Source organism: Mercurialis annua, linkage group LG8, assembly GCF_937616625.2.
Source record: "Mercurialis annua linkage group LG8, ddMerAnnu1.2, whole genome shotgun sequence".
NCBI lineage: Eukaryota > Viridiplantae > Streptophyta > Magnoliopsida > Malpighiales > Euphorbiaceae > Mercurialis > Mercurialis annua.
In genome coordinates this window covers 41864525-41883238 of record NC_065577.1, presented here as the reverse complement: position 1 = coordinate 41883238, position 18714 = coordinate 41864525, and the positions used below count along the sequence as shown (strand labels likewise).

General features: G+C 30.0%; 2 protein-coding genes and 1 long non-coding RNA gene across 3 annotated transcripts; 2 read left to right on the top strand and 1 right to left on the bottom strand.

Moving 5' to 3' along the window:
• Positions 1-1513: 1513 nt before the first annotated feature.
• LOC126660918 (uncharacterized) lies at positions 1514-4733 on the top strand. Its single transcript, XM_050354637.2, has 6 exons — positions 1514-1977; positions 2706-2834; positions 2923-3043; positions 3136-3217; positions 4072-4225; positions 4323-4733. Exons 1-6 carry the CDS (start codon positions 1660-1662, stop codon positions 4452-4454), a joined length of 936 nt encoding a protein of 311 aa, XP_050210594.1. The 5' UTR covers positions 1514-1659; the 3' UTR covers positions 4455-4733.
• Positions 4734-5295: 562 nt separating this feature from the next.
• On the bottom strand, positions 5296-7146 carry LOC126662109 (xylan O-acetyltransferase 1-like). The gene is made up of 3 exons (XM_056104197.1): positions 6999-7146; positions 5966-6158; positions 5296-5773 (listed from the first exon to the last, which is right to left on the bottom strand). The coding sequence occupies exons 1-3, from the start codon at positions 7144-7146 to the stop codon at positions 5425-5427; spliced, it is 690 nt and encodes a 229-aa protein (XP_055960172.1). The 3' UTR covers positions 5296-5424.
• A 5332-nt stretch (positions 7147-12478) lies between these two features.
• On the top strand, positions 12479-15033 carry LOC126661442 (uncharacterized). The gene is made up of 3 exons (XR_007635663.1): positions 12479-12635; positions 13753-13844; positions 14795-15033. It is a non-coding gene; the product is annotated as an uncharacterized LOC126661442 (long non-coding RNA).
• The last annotated feature ends 3681 nt before the right edge of the window (positions 15034-18714 follow it).

Below are 18714 nucleotides of genomic sequence, written 5' to 3'. Positions count from 1 at the left end.
ACCAAATAAGAATGAATAAAGGGTCAACGCGCCCCCTAAACTTATGACACGGGGTCATCTAATCTAATTTATACTTTTTTTAAGCAAATAACTCCAAAATTCTTTATTTCTGGATCAAATAACCCCATAATTGTATTTTTAAAACGTGTAAAATACCAACCGGAAATGAGAGATGCAAAAAAATAATTAGATACTTCCCTAATTGTTGCGATATAATTATCCTAAATTCATTTTTTGAAATAAAAATATAAATTATGGAATATCTGACTTAAAAATGAAGAATTTCGGAGTTAATTGGTTAAAAAAATATAAATTGAGTTATTGTAATAATTTTAAAAGGCACGTTGATTTTTTGTTCAAATAAGAATGTATTCATAAAGTTTTTTAAAAATTTATAAATGATATTAAGAAATATGTGGTTTTGCGTGAGAACGAGTGTAGGAGATCTGAGCTCATGTGGCATCAATTTATGACTAGGACAAGGAACAAAGTCATTTCTAAAGAGCCAAAAATAATTGTCTCTTCTGATTGGCTGATTGGATTCAATAGAAACTCCCTCGCTTGTCTTCTTTTAATGTTTTTCCCACCATCTCCTATAAGCGCGTGCATTACCCTTCCTCAATCATTGCTGCATTTTGCTTTTAAATTGGATTTTATTACATTAAATCAGCCTAGTTTAGCTGCGTTTTCAAACTTAAAACTTTAAAAATGCTTTTGTTTAAAATGTCCAACTTTTGTCCTAAATTTTAGGTTTCCTTACTTTTCTAAATTTATTTAGTTGCATACACTTTTTTAAATAATTAATTAAACATTTATACGACAGCTATTTATAATTTTACTAATGAAAAATATTTTATCTTTTCTATTTAAAACCAAACATATAAAAAAGTTAGAGTTTATTTATTTGAAAACTTCACTACAAAAATGATCATAATTATCAATTGGATACTTAAAATTTAATATAATGTCTCGAGTAAAATGAACCTAACACTCAAAACAATTTTAATATATATTTAAATTTGATCAAAACTAACAACAAACTATATGTAAATGTTTCCTTTAACTCATTAACAAAACACAACATGCCTTCCACATATACAATGATACAATTATTATTTTATTTAAAAATATTTTAAAGTCGAAAAATGGTCAATTCGATCCAATCATAAATCAAGAATGATTCCATTTAAAACGATACAAAATTTAAAAAATTAAATTTATTTTAAATCCATCTGTTAAAATTTAGAAATTAAATTAATAAAAAAATAATTTTAAACAAAAATAAAAATAATATATTTAATAAATGAATTTGATCCATCAAATGCAGTTTGATTATCGATTCGATTTTTAAAATAACATCACAAACTTCCACTAATAAAACAACAAAACTTAAACACTCAATCAAATTAATCAACTTGCAAGAAAATTCAACAGCCAAAAAGAAATTTAACCACCGCCACCAGTCCACCACGCCCCAATCAAAGCGTCTGGGCCACACTTTTAAAATCATATCTTCTCACCTTCTCTCTCTACACTAATTTTGTGATCATAATTATTTTTCCCTCACTACACATTCCCCGAACATCAATCATTTCTCACCGCCACCATAACCACCGCAGCCACCGCATCCACCGCCGTCAAACAGTAAAAATTTTCAATATGAGCGAGTTAACTCAGAGCGAGATAGTCTACTCACCGTCGTCAACAACTCGGTCAATTCAAGTATGGCGAACGCTATGTCAGTGGCTAGCTTTCTTCTTTCAGATCTTCCTTCAGATCCTCAGAACTTTAGGCCATCTTCCTCTGCTCTCGTCTTCTAACTCGTTTAAACCGTTGCCGGTCATCGAGTTGACCGAAACCGAAACCGAGACCGAGACCGAGAACGAGTCGTTGACCGATACTCTTGAGATCGGTTCTGGTCAGCATCATGAGTCACAGACTCCGGTCGATCATCATCAGCGTTTAAAAAAACTCACGGTAATGTAAATTTCAGTGAATTTTTACTGTTACTGATAAACGGTGTAGTTTTATAAGTAGACATTTTTTTAGTTTTTAGTTTAGATATTTGTTTAGTTTAGGTTTAAATACATAACAAATTTAGCTTGTTCTTTAAATAGCTAGTTAGATAAATTTATGGCTTAACTAGTTAGTTATTTTTGTTCATTTAGGATGGATTAAAAGAAGTGTAAAATTTTGTAAATTGAGCTTTGTAAACAATTCAATATTTGCAAGATAGTATGGATTTTGACATGATTTTGCAATAGCTCAATTTGATGAATAATTATATAACGTAATGGTTGTGCCACGTCATTCGTGCAATAAGCAGGATACGTTTGCAATATTACGATATTTAATGATAAAGAATATAATGATTGAATATTTTACTATCGCAAACATTCATGGGTTTAATGTAGAAATGACGGCACAACTGCTGCGTGGAATAAACACTCCAATTTGAAAGCAGTCTCTTATCAATGATTTATTCCAAACAAGTCCTTATATTTTTACGACTCTTGTTGGTTTTACATTCAATACTTGAACATTTTACGAGGTTGTGTAGTTTTAAGGTTATTGTTTGTTAAGTTTTCTTGTTATTGTTATGAATGTCATGCTATTAAGTTTTTTTGGGGTCTTTAAGAGCTTTGATGATTAGTAAGTTTTGAGTATTGTTGAGTGCTGAATGATGGGAATGGAATGGAACGCAGGTGGTTCTTGATTTGGACGAAACTCTAGTATGTGCATATGAGACGTCTAGTTTGCCAGCTATTTTGCGTACTCAAGCAACAGAAAATGGAGTTAAATGGTTTGAGCTGGAGTGTCTTTCTTCAGACAAGGTATTGTTCATAGTCTTACTATCATTTCTGTACAGTAAGTGTGTAGTTAATGTTTAAATTATAATGGTGATTATGTCGTCTTTTGAAGGAATCTGAAGGAAAACCTAAGATAAATTATGTCACGGTGTTTGAACGTCCAGGGTTGTCTGAATTCTTAAAGCAACTTAGTGAATTTGCTGATCTTGTTCTATTTACTGCTGGCCTTGAAGGTTTCCTTATTACTACTCATATTTAGGCTGCTGCTACATTTTGTCACTAACTTTGATTTTGTAAGGTAATTATTATCTATGCTTGATTGTAGGTTATGCTAAACCCCTCGTGGACAGAATTGATACAGAAAATGTATTAAGTTATCGGCTCTATCGTCCTTCAACAATTAGAACGTAAGTTCCTTTGCTCTTTTTTTCATGCATCTTTTCTTTTGTATCCATAGTTTTAAAATATAGACCCTTGAAATTTTTATTCTTTGTTAGCTTGAATAGTTTGATGTTTTAGAAAATAAGCCAGTAAATTCACTAGGATGGAAGGTTGAGCATACAAAGTTAGACAAGAAGCACGAGTCTTAAACTATGCATAGAATGACTTTGAGTAAAAATAGATAATAACATCGTTTCCTTTTTGCTAAAATTTCCATGTCTAAATTACTAATCCATACAATTTAAACTTGGTCAACATTTTTTTAAAATATTATATGCTTTTGAAACGAAATACTTTTATGAAATAGATATTTTCTTCTGCTAAGTGCTACATCTATGTTTAGTTAGTCTTCTACATGGTCAGACATACTTCTGAACTTTCGTATTAATTCTTGCAAGTTAAATCATAAATGTAAATTGTCTCTTGGGTTTTTTTGTTGGTCAAAATATGATTTGAGTTATTTTTGTTGTGTCTCGGTGATGAGATTCTTTGGGTTTGAATTAATTGTTACTTCTCAGAAGGATCATTTCTTTAGTGCTTTAGTAGATAATTTCTCTCGCATGGCTTTTGTCTGTAATCGATGTTCATGTACTAAGTCGATTAAGAAAGATCATGATGTCACTGCATAAATTAGGATGATGTCATGAAGTATTTTTTCATCCTTTATCGTTTTCTAACATAAATTGTAATTTATTCTAGTCCAGATTTTCTTTTCATACAAAATTATTGTATAACCATTAAGCATGAGTAGTTTTGCACTTTTAAGCTACAGATAGCTCTTTTTCATTTTGGCAAATTGCTCACGAATAACGTGAAACAGGCAATATCGAGAGCATGTGAAGGATCTCTCCAGGCTAACTGATGATCCTAGTCGAATTGTTATAGTTGACAACAACCCGTTTAGTTTCTTATTGCAACCTCTGAACGGAATTCCATGTGTTCCATTTTCTGCTGGTCAACCACATGATACCCAAGTAATCTTTACAGTCATACCGAATCATTTCTCAAAACTTATTTTCTTTATTTGCTAATAAGTAATAACCTCTCAATCTATCTCTTCTGTCTGATCAGCTTCTCGACGTTGTTCTTCCACTTCTAAAGCACTTGTCTACGCAGTGCGACGTCAGACCCGTACTCTATGAAAGATTCCACATGCAGGAATGGTTTCAGAAGCAGGGAATTCCCACTTCTAGTTGGACATAGTCGGATAAATCGGATTGTGTAGGAGACGAGATTTTGTATAGCATTAGTTCCTATGCTGGAGGCATGGCAAAAAAGACGAAGTTTGTGAAGTTTCGGAGGAGGATTCGCCCCGCTGCCTTCATCGGTTCAATAGGTACTATTATAATTATTTCTGTAGATTCGTTAATACTTTGATTCTTATTGTAATTTTGTTTATATTTTTTTTCTTCTATGAGTGTTTATGTATGTCAAAGTTGTGTAAATTGTACTTTATCAATATGATCATTGTTAGTTCACTCATTTGTTGCTCGCAAGGCTCATAACCTTACTGACTGCAATTGTTTTATTGATTCATGAATTATGTTGCACGAGAAATAGAAATGCCGAAATGGAAATGATAATGTTAGAATCCTTTCTAGTATAAACAAATATAGAGTTTCGGAGTTTCAGAATTTTATGAATATGATTCAAATTGAGTCAAACCGAATCAGTTTTTTTTAATCAATTCGAAGTGAAATTTCAAGAAATTAAAAGTTTTCAAACGGAATAGAACTAGTATATTTGGTTATTTTAGTTCGATTATCAGTAAATTAATTAAATTTCTTTTTTCGTTCAAAGCTAAACGTAAATTTTCTTATAATATTAAATTAAATTTGTCTCCATTCAGTTTGGTCAAATTGTAGACACCTTTGAGCATGGTCAATTTATGTCCTACATATAGGAAGAAGTTAACCAAGTGTAGGTTATCCCCTCCTATTGTTCTATACACCATTCATATAGCTGCCGCCGGTTAGGTTTCTCTCAGCCGCTGCTGGTTAGGTTTCTCCGCCCAACTTCAACCCTTCTAAATTCGAGATTAAAATGACGGGACAAATAGTATATTGATAGGGGATTTGAATCCAATGCTGAAAACAATCAACATATTGACCATATGGTAAGAAACATTGATTAATTGCAGTAAGAAACAATCAACAAATGTTCTCTCTAATTGTCAAGAACGAGTTATGATATGTGCGTAGAGTAGCTCGTTCCATGTATCCGGCAACCCTGGAAGACACCAATGTACACAATCAGCATACTTCAACGGATCGAATCTTTGCTCCGGGGACAGTAACTTGCCATCAACAGCTTGGTATATAGAGGTATGAGCATCTTTCCGGTATTCGGATGGTGTCGTTACATTCAGGAAGTAGACCGGTACTATCATCGATCGAGTCACGTTCACGGCAGTCCTGAAAAGCTGGTGGTTTGAGCCAACCTCCAATGATCTGGTCTTGTTCAGAATGGGTGTTGTTTCTTTAGCACATTTGATCCCATCAGGTTTGTCCCAATCCAAACTCCTATATTATTGAACAAGAGTAAGGGCTAATCACCCGAACAAATGTGAAACTATTGAGCTTTATAATTTACAATCCAATTTTTAAAAGTGTTTTTGAAAACGAAAATAAAAAATCTCGAAACATAGAACTCGAGAAGTTCAGTATGTTCCGATCCGTCCGGAGATTTTAGAAGTACTAGAGAAGATGAATTACTTGAGATGAGTAGGAGACATGCTGGTGAAGAAAACTGAAGTATGCATAGGATCAACATTGTTGTCTACCCAATTAGCCCATGTCTTCAATGTTCTCTCATATGCTATTGGCAATTCAATTTCATCATATGCCGTTGATCCTTCATCGAACGATCCTCGTCTTTCCTCATCAACTCCATTAGAAATATTAAATCAGACTCATGATCATGTCATTGAATATACGAATTAATTGTACTAATTAATCATGGTTTAATCATTTGAAAAAAGCCAAACGTGTACGTATTATTTTAATTCTAATTAAAGGTTTTGAAATTATCAATTTTTTAATCTATTTATCAATTTAAATTTACAATTGTAGCCATTTTTCAATTTTAATAGTCCATTCATCTAAAAAGACACATCTTTTTGATTTTTTTCTTCAATTCAACCCAAATCTGATATTTTTTCAATTGAAGCACATAAACATGATTTTGCTCATGTGACAATCATATTGAATGATTATCATCTCTGGATTAAATTGGATATGTTTAACTATGATAGATAATTATTGAATCTCAGCGACTATGATTGTAAATGAGTCGAGCTAATTCATTAGCTATTGGACATTGACTGAAAAAATATTTGAAATCGACTCGATTAATATCAGTCGAGTTATAGTTTGAACTGCTCAAGTAATCAAATGAGTCAAGCTCGAACTCTGAAATAATTTACACGGAAGGCTTGCGAGCCTTATCGAGCTTATCCAATTCTACAGTTTTACCGTTATATATTACGATATATTTCCTTCTACATATAATTAAAATTCAATTGTTATAATATCATCAAAATTATTTTTAATTATTTTTGGACCAATTTATTTTAAGCTCGAACCCAACTCGCACTCGTTAAAAACTCAACATTTTTACCAAGCTCGAGCTCGTGTTTGACTTTGAGTTGTTTAAAGCTCGACTCTAGCTTGAACTCGACTAATTAGACCGTGCTCGGATTTAAATATGTAAATACTCAACTCGGTTTGAGTCACTAGAATTACTTACTTGGGCAAATGACAATCTCTAGGCTGCCATCTCCAATTCTGATACAAAGAATCCAATCTTCCAGAAATTCACATTCATTTTCTTTATATAAAGGATGAGTTTTATTATCAAAAACCCATTCTCCGTCAAACAAATTACAATCTTCCATATTTTCTTGATTTTCTACACTGATTTCTTGATTTTGAAATACAAATTTGCTGCCATTTTCTTGGATTCTTGAAGTGAAATTTAAATGTGGATTGAATAAAAGAAATGCAAAGAGTAAGAGAGATAAAAGAATTAAGATTTGTATGAAAATTGTTCTATTTCCGCTGTTGTATAGAATACTAATTAAAATAAAATATTATAACTATTTAATGAATACTATTTTAATTATTTTTTATTATATGAATTTTAAATAAGATAAACCTTTTCAATAAATTACTATTTTTATTTTTACTTTATATCTTTTTTTTAATTATCTATAATTATAAAATTTGAGTACCAATTTAAATTTTTAAATAATTAAAACCGTCATCTAAAGTATTAAATAAGATAAACTATTTCAAACCAACCATTATTTTAAATTTTATTTGATAATTTGACGCGTCAAACTACGAGTCACGTGTGAAACATGTAAAATGAAAAGCATGGAGGGGGGGGGGCATGGAAATTTACTAAGACACCCTTTAAAATTTATTACTAATTGATGCTAAATTAAAAGTTATAATGTTATTTACTATTTAATTATAAAATTATAATATTTATTAGAAAATACAATTGGAAATTTAATTAAAGTAAACGACTACTCCTAAAATAAAGTAACTATTGTTTATGTAATCAAGGTAACTACTACATGCCTACAAATACAATTCATGTAATAAAATAAACTAGATATGTTTTCAATAAACAGTCATAGTTAATATATTCTACGTAGCAATTTTTTCTTTACTCCTAAAAGACCATGGTTCTTCCTTTTTAAACTAAAAACACATCAATTTGAAACAATTTGATAAATAAATATTTCTTTCATTATTAAAATTAAAATATTGTTAGATTGCCAAAATACGTAAACCACCACTGCTACTCACATAATAATTTATTAAATACAATTATTTATTAATAATTGATATGTTAAGTTAAAGTTTTATGATAATTTACAGGTTTACTATAAATTAAATTATTACAGGTTAACGATGCTGACTCTATTTATTGGTTCACTTTACTGAGATGTAAGTCATTCTTAATTAATGAATGAGTGACACGTCAGCACTGTGATTGAATTTGGAAAAAACATAAAAATTGGTGTATTTTTATGAAAGGTTTTAAAGAACGTGATTAGATTGAGAAAACATGTAAAATTGATATATTTTCATGACACTAACCCATAAATTTATGCGGTTAGGTATTTTTGGCATACATAAATTTTGATAATAATAAAGAAAACCCGAACTAAAAACAGATTTAATACGAGTGTGAGCTAAACTTGATGAAAAAAATAGATGTTCAATTCTAGTCCAGCGAGGGCTAGCCTTGATGGTTAAAGCGCCTCCACACCTTTACAACTAACATTTAACAATTGTGATTTTAGCAGTGGAAACTTTATTTATGTAGAAAAAGGAAATTTGATCCAAATTGATTAGGTACATGTGCGAATTAAACTCAATTATTTTAATTAAGCGGATTTAAATGTAACTAAAGTAATATTATTCAAGACCTTGATGTAATTATGATGAATACCATCAGAAGAACACAGTTCATCGGCACATAGGAGTCGTCGCCGGAAATGTTTTGTCATTTAAGTAAGAGTTAATCACCAAGTTGACATGATAATATTAAGCAATTCTATAGTAACATTTTGTATTTCCTTAAAGCTTGTAAATGTCGTAACTATACTTCACTGCCGACCTAAAGCTTGTATTGTAATTTTCTATTTGTAAATCATTGGTAAGATTGAAGATGTTTTTGTCTTAGTCATACTTGGTTTAGATTGATTTGAGCCCGAATTTTAGAACCGGACTGATATGATCGACCACCAGTTAGTGGCGGAATCAGAATTTATTTTCATTTTGTACTATATTTTATTGGGTTAATTTCATATAAAATCACCACATTTACACGTTTTTTCATTTTAATCACGTCCTTTAAAAAGTGTCAAATAAAATCACCACCTTCCATTTTTTTGCAAATCTATCATCGATGAGTAAAATTTGATGTCTTTTTCCTCCCAAATAAATGTTTTAATCTGAGTAATGCCCTATTAACACACAAAATACATTCCTCTTACTTTTTTCTTTTTGATTCCGGTTGTCGAGTAAATATAGATACACTGTTTAGTCCATTTCTGACATACGGTCGGTTCTGTTAAAATCAAGCTGAATTTCCAATAGCCGAGCAAACCAAAACCGACAAGAACGAAACCGAGATGGACAGAAGGTACACTTTAACCAAAATGGAATTGGTAGAAAAATTAATAAAAAAAATCAAAACTGAATCGAAAACCTGATTTTTTTTTTGAAATATATGGCAGTTTGGTTAAACCAACAAAAATATAAAAAAGATTATAAGATTAAAATAATCAAATGTTTGGTTATTTAGTCGGTTCGTATATTTTTGATTTCCCAAAGTTAGAATCAAAAGTAAACTGAATAATAAAAAAAGATAATAACCAAAATTGAACCAGGCTAATTTTTAACCGAACCAAACCGACATAATTAAAGTCATCAGTTTGGGCCGTTAAAATGGTCGGCTGAATATTTTGCTCGCCCCGTATTTTAGATGGTAGTTCGGGTTAACTTCTACCTTAGCTATAAATGATTCCGCCAACGGTAACCAGTTTAGCTTGATAAATAAAAAAATACAGTAATAAATATTTAGATTACCTATTTAAATACAAATACACAAAGATTTAACTAGCAAATGATTGAAGAGTTAATAAATGGATCATAGTTTAACTAGTAAAAAAAAGTAAACAATTTTTATGATTTAATCGATTCATTAATTTTCAATTTTCGCATTCCTTCTCTGCTCAAAAAAGTTGAATCTGGCTTTAAAGGAAGAACTAGACGACGTCGAGCTTTGATTCATGGTCAGACCAAATGAACCAAACGGTTCTATTCGGTTTTTAAAACACTGAGTTGAGCATTCTCTAATTTTATATCTCATGCTATACCAATTATTCACTTTATGTCTATTCTTGGTTTATGCTGTCTTCTTGCTAGGAATGCATATTTGCATTCATAGATTTTTCAATCTTGAAAAGAAGAATAAAATAGATTATAATAATTTTAGTAGGTTTTAGTTTTTATTTTTGTTTTGAAAAAGTTCCCTTTAGATCTGTCATTGCTGAAGACAATTTTTATAAACTAGCACAATTAATTAGTAGTTGTGACCTTTATCTTTAGAGAGTATGTTAAAAAATAAATTTTACATAGACAGGCAAAAAGAATCATATTAATAAGAGTAGTGTTGTTTTCAGTCTTCACAACTATTACAGAGAATAAAAATAGTTAACAAAATTGGCTGCAAAATAGAGATTCTTTAAAAATGAAAAACATAATTTCCGAAATATATATTTATATGTGAAACATATTTTACGGGGTTGACAAGAATTTTTATAATTATCAAAACCAGATTTAAGAGTGAGTCTCTATTGTCAGTTGAATCGATCAAACTGAATCGAATTTAAAAATCGTAATTTTTTTTTCCTGATAATTTATAGATATGTTTTTGTAAGACTATAGAAATATGGCAAAATGATTTATATCTTCCATAATTTAAAGTTTTTAATAAATAAATTTCTTAATATTTTTGGATAATTTAATCCATTAAGTTATCGAGGTTGAATAATCATACACAAATTCAAATTCAATCGAAGTAATGAAGTTTTTTTTCTTCTAAATGAACTAATCAAATAAATTCACATAGGCAATACGTTCTTATCATAATTTATAAAATTAACGGATTAAGTTATTTTTTTTAAATAATCTATCAAAAGAGTCAAGATTATAAATATATAAAAGTATTTTGCCTAAAATAATACATGCTTCATGTTCTTGTATTCTGCAACAGCTATGATTACTATCACTAGCTACTCATAAATTATAGTTGTAGCTTAAAGTTGATAAGTTATTTATTTGTTTATGTTTAGATAATAATATCTTTAAATATATATATTTATGTCAATTATATCCTTATTATATTTTGTAATTCTTCTTCAAATTTTTAAATCCATCACACTTTATGTCTACTTATATGAGCTGTTCCTCAGATTCCCTTACCAGAAACACCTTTTATTTTCTAAGAACTAAACCCTTTTGATTAGTTTAAATTAATTTTAATTAGAGTATGCTGAAAATAACATTTTTCCTACTCTTTTGAGTCTATAAACTTTGATAGTCCCTTGAATTGTGGACTTTAGAACTGGACTCTGTAAACTGTAAAGCATGCTTAAGATTATGCATACAATATGTATAAAAAAATAAAAAAATTAAAAGTATGACGATCAATAATAACTAATAAATTATAATTTAAATAGTATAATCGATAAATAGCAATTCTGCTAGGTCGTAAATTTCTTTTTTCTAGCAAACATTTTTTTCCTCTAGTTATTTAAAAAAATAAAAGGGAATGACAATATTGCGATAATGATGCTAATTTAGTAACAGTTTCAGAATTATTATAATAACACATAGTGACAGAGTCAGAATTTCTATATCGGGAGTCAAATCGTAATATGCACTATCTATAGAAGATTATTTTTTTTTAAATTGAGGAGGGCCAAATTGTAAAAAGGAAAAAAAAACTTCACGTACTAGTTTAGCTATTTTCCAAAATTCAGGGAGGGCCAAGGCTGTAATACCCCGTACGTTTGCCGTCGCCGAAGTGAGCAACGCAATTTAAATTAATAGTCAGAGCGACTAGAAAAAGGAGTTAGCGAAGAAATTAAGTAATTAAGAACGAGGATAGGTCGATATTGAAATTTAAAGAAGGAATTTCAATATTTGTAATGCCTAAATTAATTAAACGGGACGAAGGAAAAGTTGGAATTAAAAGTAAGATTAAGTCCCCGAAAAATTAGAAAATAGAATTTTATTGTCCGAAAAATATTAAATAAATAAATTATTGACGGGAATCAGTAATTAAGAAAATAATATTGATAATTTGGATATCAATATTCATAAAAGAAAAATAAGGACGAAAAAGTGACGGAAATCGTCGTTTTCGCTCAAATTGGAAAATTAAGCGTTTTAGCCAAAATTTGGCAAAATCGATTAGCGGAGTCTAAATAGTGAGTTGGCGGAAGAGTATTATTTATTTGGACATAAATAATACGAAATTTATCGAGATTTAACGATTGAGTGATTTTTGGACTAAATTGAGCAAAGGAAAAGCTTAGGACTAAATGTTGAGGAGGTGGCTTCATTAAGGGTTCAAGTGCATTTTTGCCATAAATATATATAGTTAATTATATGATTTAAGATCAGAATATACACCCATTTTCTCAGCTCAAACCCTCACCATCTTCATCTTCTCAACTCCATATGAAAACCAAACTTCAATTCACCATAACTTATTCGTTTTAGCTCGGTTTTGATCGATTCTTGCGGCAACGGAAAGAGGAGAACCATACCTAATGATTGAGCCCAATAAGTCAAGGTATAAATCTCATCTTAAGGTTAGGGTTGCTGCTGTAATTTTCTGTTTTGGTGATAATTGTTGAAAGTGATGTTATAAGCTTAGAATTAATAGTTTTGGCATGATTTTGGTTAAGTTTAAACTAAAATTAAGGGTGGTTGAGTGAGGTTGTGAGAGTTGTGTTTGGGTTGATGATTTGGTGAGATTAAAGGGTGTTTGGTGGCTGTTTTCCAGCCATGGTGGCCGGATTTCTCACCGTGCCGAAGCACGGTGAGTTGCTGCCGTGAGCAGCAGCCCTGGTGCGACGCACCAGGGCATTGGCCGGCCCCTCCCTTGTCAAAACAGGGGAGGGCTGAATTGAGGGGGAGGGGGCTGATGCCACCCTCCGTTCGTGTTCGAATGCGTAATTGTTTCGATAGTTAACGGAGTTACGAAACTAGGAATCGAACTAGACTTTAAAAACAGTTTTTGGAGTAAAATGTTAGTGAATTGTAATTGAAGTTGGTTTAAGATTATGACATGATTAAAAATGAATACATAGGTAATTATATTGAGTTATAGGCTGATTTAAATCGATTAAAACGTTGAAAGAATAATCATAAAATTGACATTTTAAACGTAGAACGTAAATGACGAAACTTATGTTAAAAGGGTGATATCAAAATAAATAAATAAAATGGTTATAGAAGGTGTAATAGGGCTGTACTAAGTTGATAATAAGGTTAATGACTTAGGGTAATAGTGGTGCTAAACGAATTTCAAATGTTGTTTTTGTATCGTGTTTGAACCGAGCAAGAATCAATAGAAAACGTTTAGCGAATTAAGTGCGTTTCGACTAAGGTCAAAGGGGTGAACCTAAAGTAAGGACACTAAGGATTGTATTTGCTGTTTTAAACTCAAAATTCTAAGGAAAAATATATTAAGGTTAAGCATTTTCAGATTTAAAAACGAAAAGGCGAAATTGACGTAAAAACGCGACGAAGTGAACTTGGACGTTTGAGAGGATTCTAAGGGATAAATTGAGCGTTATAGATAGGTTGAAGTTAAGGGAACTTAACTTAAGATATTAATTTAGTAGTTTTGATTTTATAATGCCAATTTAATTTAAATGCATTTTTTTGAACCTCGTTTGTGACAGACAAACCGAGAGGCGACGGGATCGACGGTTTTGGCCTAGGAGTATTCGGCCAAGACTAATGCATGTAAATGATTTGGATTGGAAAGCAAGGAGTGAGTATACTTTACTCTCGCGTATTATTACGCTATAAGCATATTATTAAATATTTTATTTATAAGTTATAAAAACACATCGCATTATATGATGATTTGTTGTGATTTGAGATTGTATGAACTAAATGGTTATTCTACCGTGAGATACACGGAGTATGAATTATTATATATACATAGATGAGTATATACATATGTATACTAATAGCTTATGTTTGATAGTTAAATTGTGAATTGATTTATTATATACTTGAGAATGAATTACATGTTTGGTGTTGGATCAAATCGTGTAGTGTTTTGTTGTTGTTTGTTCTATGTTTGAAATTTTGTATATCGTTTTGTTGCTATTTGTTCTATGTTTGAAATTGATGTGTGATCCGAAGAAACAAGCTACCTATTGGGCGTCAATAGGCCGTGTGATCACCGGTGTTTGTAAGAGTCTAGATATCTGTACTCAGAATTGTTTGACATGAGCTCATTAAATATTGATCATATTTATGATTATGAAATGGAATATGTTTGGGTATCGGAAAGGAGGATTATAATTTTGGTAGATACGAGGTAACTCGGTCGAACTATCTCGGGACCCGTATCTGGTGAGTAACTCGGTTGAACTATCTCGGGACTCACACCTTGGGATTAAGCAGTGGCATGATGTAACTCGGTTGAACTATCTCGGGACTATGCCACGTGGTAACGAGTAACTCGGTTGAACTATCTCGGGACCGTACCACTTGGACTACAATGATTTGATATGAGTACGATACATGTTAGAAAAGGTTAGGAGTTTAAGATTAATGTTTCTATCGGATCAATTCTTTGTTTGAAATATAATGATATTATGTTTGTTTAAATAAATGAATTTCAATTGCGATGTTATTTTTGTGATAATACCGTTAGTAAGGTATATCTCACTCAGCTTAAGCTGACCCCGTGGTTTTCAAACATTTCAGGTACCTAGACTTGGAGTGACTAGAAGTCTATCGTTTTGCCGGGAGTCTGTCTTGCCATGTACAGTCTGACTTCCTTGACCGCTGCAGTAGTATATTGTGTGACAAGTTATGACCTAGGATAATGTTATAGTGTTGGAAAATGTTTATAATTGCTGTTGTGTATAAAATGAATATTATAACAATGTTAGATATACATAGTCAGTGTTTATAAAATGGCTAGTAATGTTTTCATAATTAAATGCTTCCGTGTTATAACATAATTGCGAAAAATTTATAGTGAATTTCAGGCTTGCTACGGGATTCGGAACTACAATTCCCATTCTCTAGCGCCGGTCGCGGCCCTCGATTTTGGGTCGTGACAAAGGCCATCCCCAGCCCACCCCTTCCTCCGTTATTGATAACACGACAACATAGAATTTACAGTTTCGATTACTGCAAAAAAAAAGCTTATAGAATTTTGATTTTATAAATGTATGATGGTTTAAAAAATCAAATCTTTTTGTTTTATTGCAAATTTAACAGAAGTTTTTGATTTTGATAATTTGATTAGATATACAAAATTAATTGTATTTAACCAACTGTAATCATTGTTCAATACAATTCGACATGTATGTTTACTGATTTAATTTGATTAGATATACAAACTTTGAAACTTGGCAATATCAGTAACCAACTTTCATTTTTTGGCAAATTGGTACACCGACCAATCACGCAATGACATATGGCGGTATATTACAATGTCCACGTTAGTGTTTTTCGTGTTTGGTGTATCGATTTGCCAAAAATATAAAGTTGGTAACTAACATTGCCAAGTTTCAAAGTTTATATTATAATTGCAAATTAGGATAAACTTCATGTATGAATTTCCAATTAACCCTTTAAACTTTTACTTCATTTTGTATTTTTACACATACAATATCTAAAAATTAAATATTTGATACATAATATCACATATAAATTAAACAATTTTAAAAGTTGGGCTAGAATTGTTTTCAACTTTTAAAATTGGGCTAAAATTATCAAATTAAAAGTTTTGACTAGATTTTCAAAAAGTTAAAAAAGTTTAATTTTTTTATAGTCATTGGCCATTTAATAAGTTTTATTAAAATCATTGCATTAACAAGTAAAATATGAGGTTGGGTTCTTGCAATTATAATCTGGAATTATCAGGTGTGGGTTTGCGGGCGGTTCATATCTCAGAAATAATAATACGAGTTTCGGTTCAGTAAAATGAGTCCTCGTCACCCGGCATCAGAAATATAACATAATAGCAGACACTATTATACATTTTTAATTGGACTAATACTAGTATAATTATAATTACCTTAGCATGCGAGTAGAATAGTCAAAATAAGTAGGTAAAATTTTGATTTACGTTATATAATCCTTAATTACGTAAAAGTTATGATCTACATTATGAAAATTCTACATGTTACATAATTTGAATTTATTTTAACAAAAGATTAGGTGAAACTTAATTCTTTCTTTTATTAGGAAAGGTGAAACATAATCTATTTTTACTTGGAAGGGCAATTAAGACTGGTCAAAACTTTCTCATATAAGGAAACGTAATTAGATGAAATTAATCACTTATGGAAAAGATAATAACAATTATTTTTTCAAGTAAGCACGAAATGTCATTTAAATATCTTGAGAGGGTAATATTTACGATCTATACCGTTTATTGTAAAATAAACGGTGAAGATAAAAAGATACAACTTTAATCAAATTAATCTATACCATTTATTTTACAATGAATGGTGTATATTATGAACATGACCCCCTCAAATTTTAAATGTTACATGAAGTTTTTTTATGTGACTTTTATGTTCTCTTTTCATATATCAAAATTTTATTAGTGATCACCTGCTATATACTTTTGTCTAATTGAAAAAAAAAACATTACGATATTTGTATTAAATCATTAATTAATTTATTTATAATATTTAAATTACTAATTAATTATAAAAAATAGATAAAATGTGTTTATCTATTCAAAACTTTGTCATTTACCAATAATCATATTTTTAAGATCGTATTATATACACTATTATTTTTTAGACCATTACCAAATATATCTTCAATCGATTTTGATATGATGCGACACGATGTTATACACGCCATGTAAGATTAATTTTATACACATACGCGAACAACATCACGCCACAACAAATTTAAACTGATTGTGGGTATATTTGGTAAAAGTCAAAGATAATGGTAAATATAGCGCGACTTTTAAAATATGGTATATTTGGCAAATATAATAAAGTAGTGGATGTATATGGACATTTTACCAAAAAAATATTTTACATTTTTAAGGAATTTTTTTATACATTTTAATTTTGATACCATTCGAAATGAAAGCATCTAATTTGGATTTTAGACTTTGGTCTTCAATTTTTGGTCAAGAAATGGGAGTTTAACTCATGATGTCACAAATTTGAATGATATAACTTTACTTGATACACTAATTCTTCTAAATAAGTTGACCAAGATATCATGATTAGAAATATGGTAGAATTATGTGTGGCAGCACAGCCTTATATAACTCTTATAAAAAAATCAATAGATAAATGTTTCATGTGTCATAAAATAATATGACACAATATTTTTATTACAAAGAGAAATAAATATAAAATTTTCAAACTAGATAATATGTTTCTATCATTGTTTCAAAACTGAGTTGGTGGTCAAATCGGCGGCTCTTAATAGTTTTCTTTTAGATTTAATTATTTAAAAACCACCCAACTTGAACCTTTTTTTTTGTTTATACCCTGACCTAAAAAAATTCATTTATACCTGACGTATGTGTTTATGTTTCACCTCTACCCCGAAGCACTAAATTAACCTCTTTTTATTTAAAAAAAAGTTTTAAATAATTCTTATTTTTAAACATTTTTAAAGATGAAGTATTTTTTGTATTTTTTTAATAGAAAAAAGTATTAAATAATCTTTATATTTAGTTGTTTTCAATAAATATTCTTCTTTTTTTGAAATTTGGGGTAGAGGTGAAACATAAACACATACGTCAGGGTATAAATGAACTTTTTTCTAGGTCAGGATATAAACGAAAAAAAAGTTCAAGGTGGGTGGTTTTTAAGTAATTAAGCCTTTTCTTTTATCCTAAAAGGTTAGAAGTAAAATCCATCGATGAATAACATACAAGATAAAAAAAAAATTACAAAAATAAATTATATGGGATTTCAAATTTAAGAACAAATACTAAAAATTAACTGATTTATAAGTAAAATAAAATAACTGAAAAAAAAGAAAATCAAGAATATAAATCTTGCTAAAAGTGCATTCTTGACGCTTTTAAAATTATTAAAAATATATAATATATTTGAACTTAAAAAAAAGCATGCATAATGAGCAAATTTATGAAAATTGTCGTGTTTTTACGGTTCAACTAGTTTAATAGTTTATAGTAATTTACAGTCAAATCAGTTAAATTGTCGACTCGATCTTTAAAATACTATTTAGGTTGCTAAATTATATTTGATGAATGTATACACACATCACCATCTACTATTTTAATATTTTTTATTTGAAGTTCATATTATGTTCTTAGTATATATTATTAATTAATAAATGGCACAAATAGCTATGTTTGGATCACATTTTCTTCTACTTATTTTTCTTGCTACTAGAATCATAAGAATATTCTAAATTATACTCTAGTCTCTAGTCGTTTTTGACATGGTCAGAGAGATAGTATAGTAGATAAATAACTGCCATCAAGAAATAATTTTCAAGCAATTAGTTCCTCCTAATTTTGATACAATCAAAAATAACCGTTGTGATTTTCTTGACTCTCACTAATTTCTTCATCGAAAATTAAGGAATTAGTCATTTACGTATGAAATGACTACATCATCTTAAAAAGTGCAATTTAAACATGTTAAATTAATTTTCATGAC

Bases quoted from the DNA above. Each gene is read 5' to 3' on its own strand.
- LOC126660918 (XM_050354637.2), top strand. From the start codon at position 1,660: ATGAGCGAGTTAACTCAGAGCGAGATAGTCTACTCACCGTCGTCAACA. The intron at 1,978-2,705 runs GTAATGTAAATT...AATGGAACGCAG, and splicing joins AGCGTTTAAAAAAACTCACG to GTGGTTCTTGATTTGGACGA. The intron at 4,226-4,322 runs GTAATCTTTACA...CTGTCTGATCAG, and splicing joins GTCAACCACATGATACCCAA to CTTCTCGACGTTGTTCTTCC.
- LOC126662109 (XM_056104197.1), bottom strand. From the start codon at position 7,146: ATGGAAGATTGTAATTTGTTTGACGGAGAATGGGTTTTTGATAATAAA. The intron at 6,159-6,998 runs GTAAGTAATTCT...GATCATGAGTCT, and splicing joins AGAGATTGTCATTTGCCCAA to GATTTAATATTTCTAATGGA. The intron at 5,774-5,965 runs GTAATTCATCTT...TCAATAATATAG, and splicing joins ATGTCTCCTACTCATCTCAA to GAGTTTGGATTGGGACAAAC.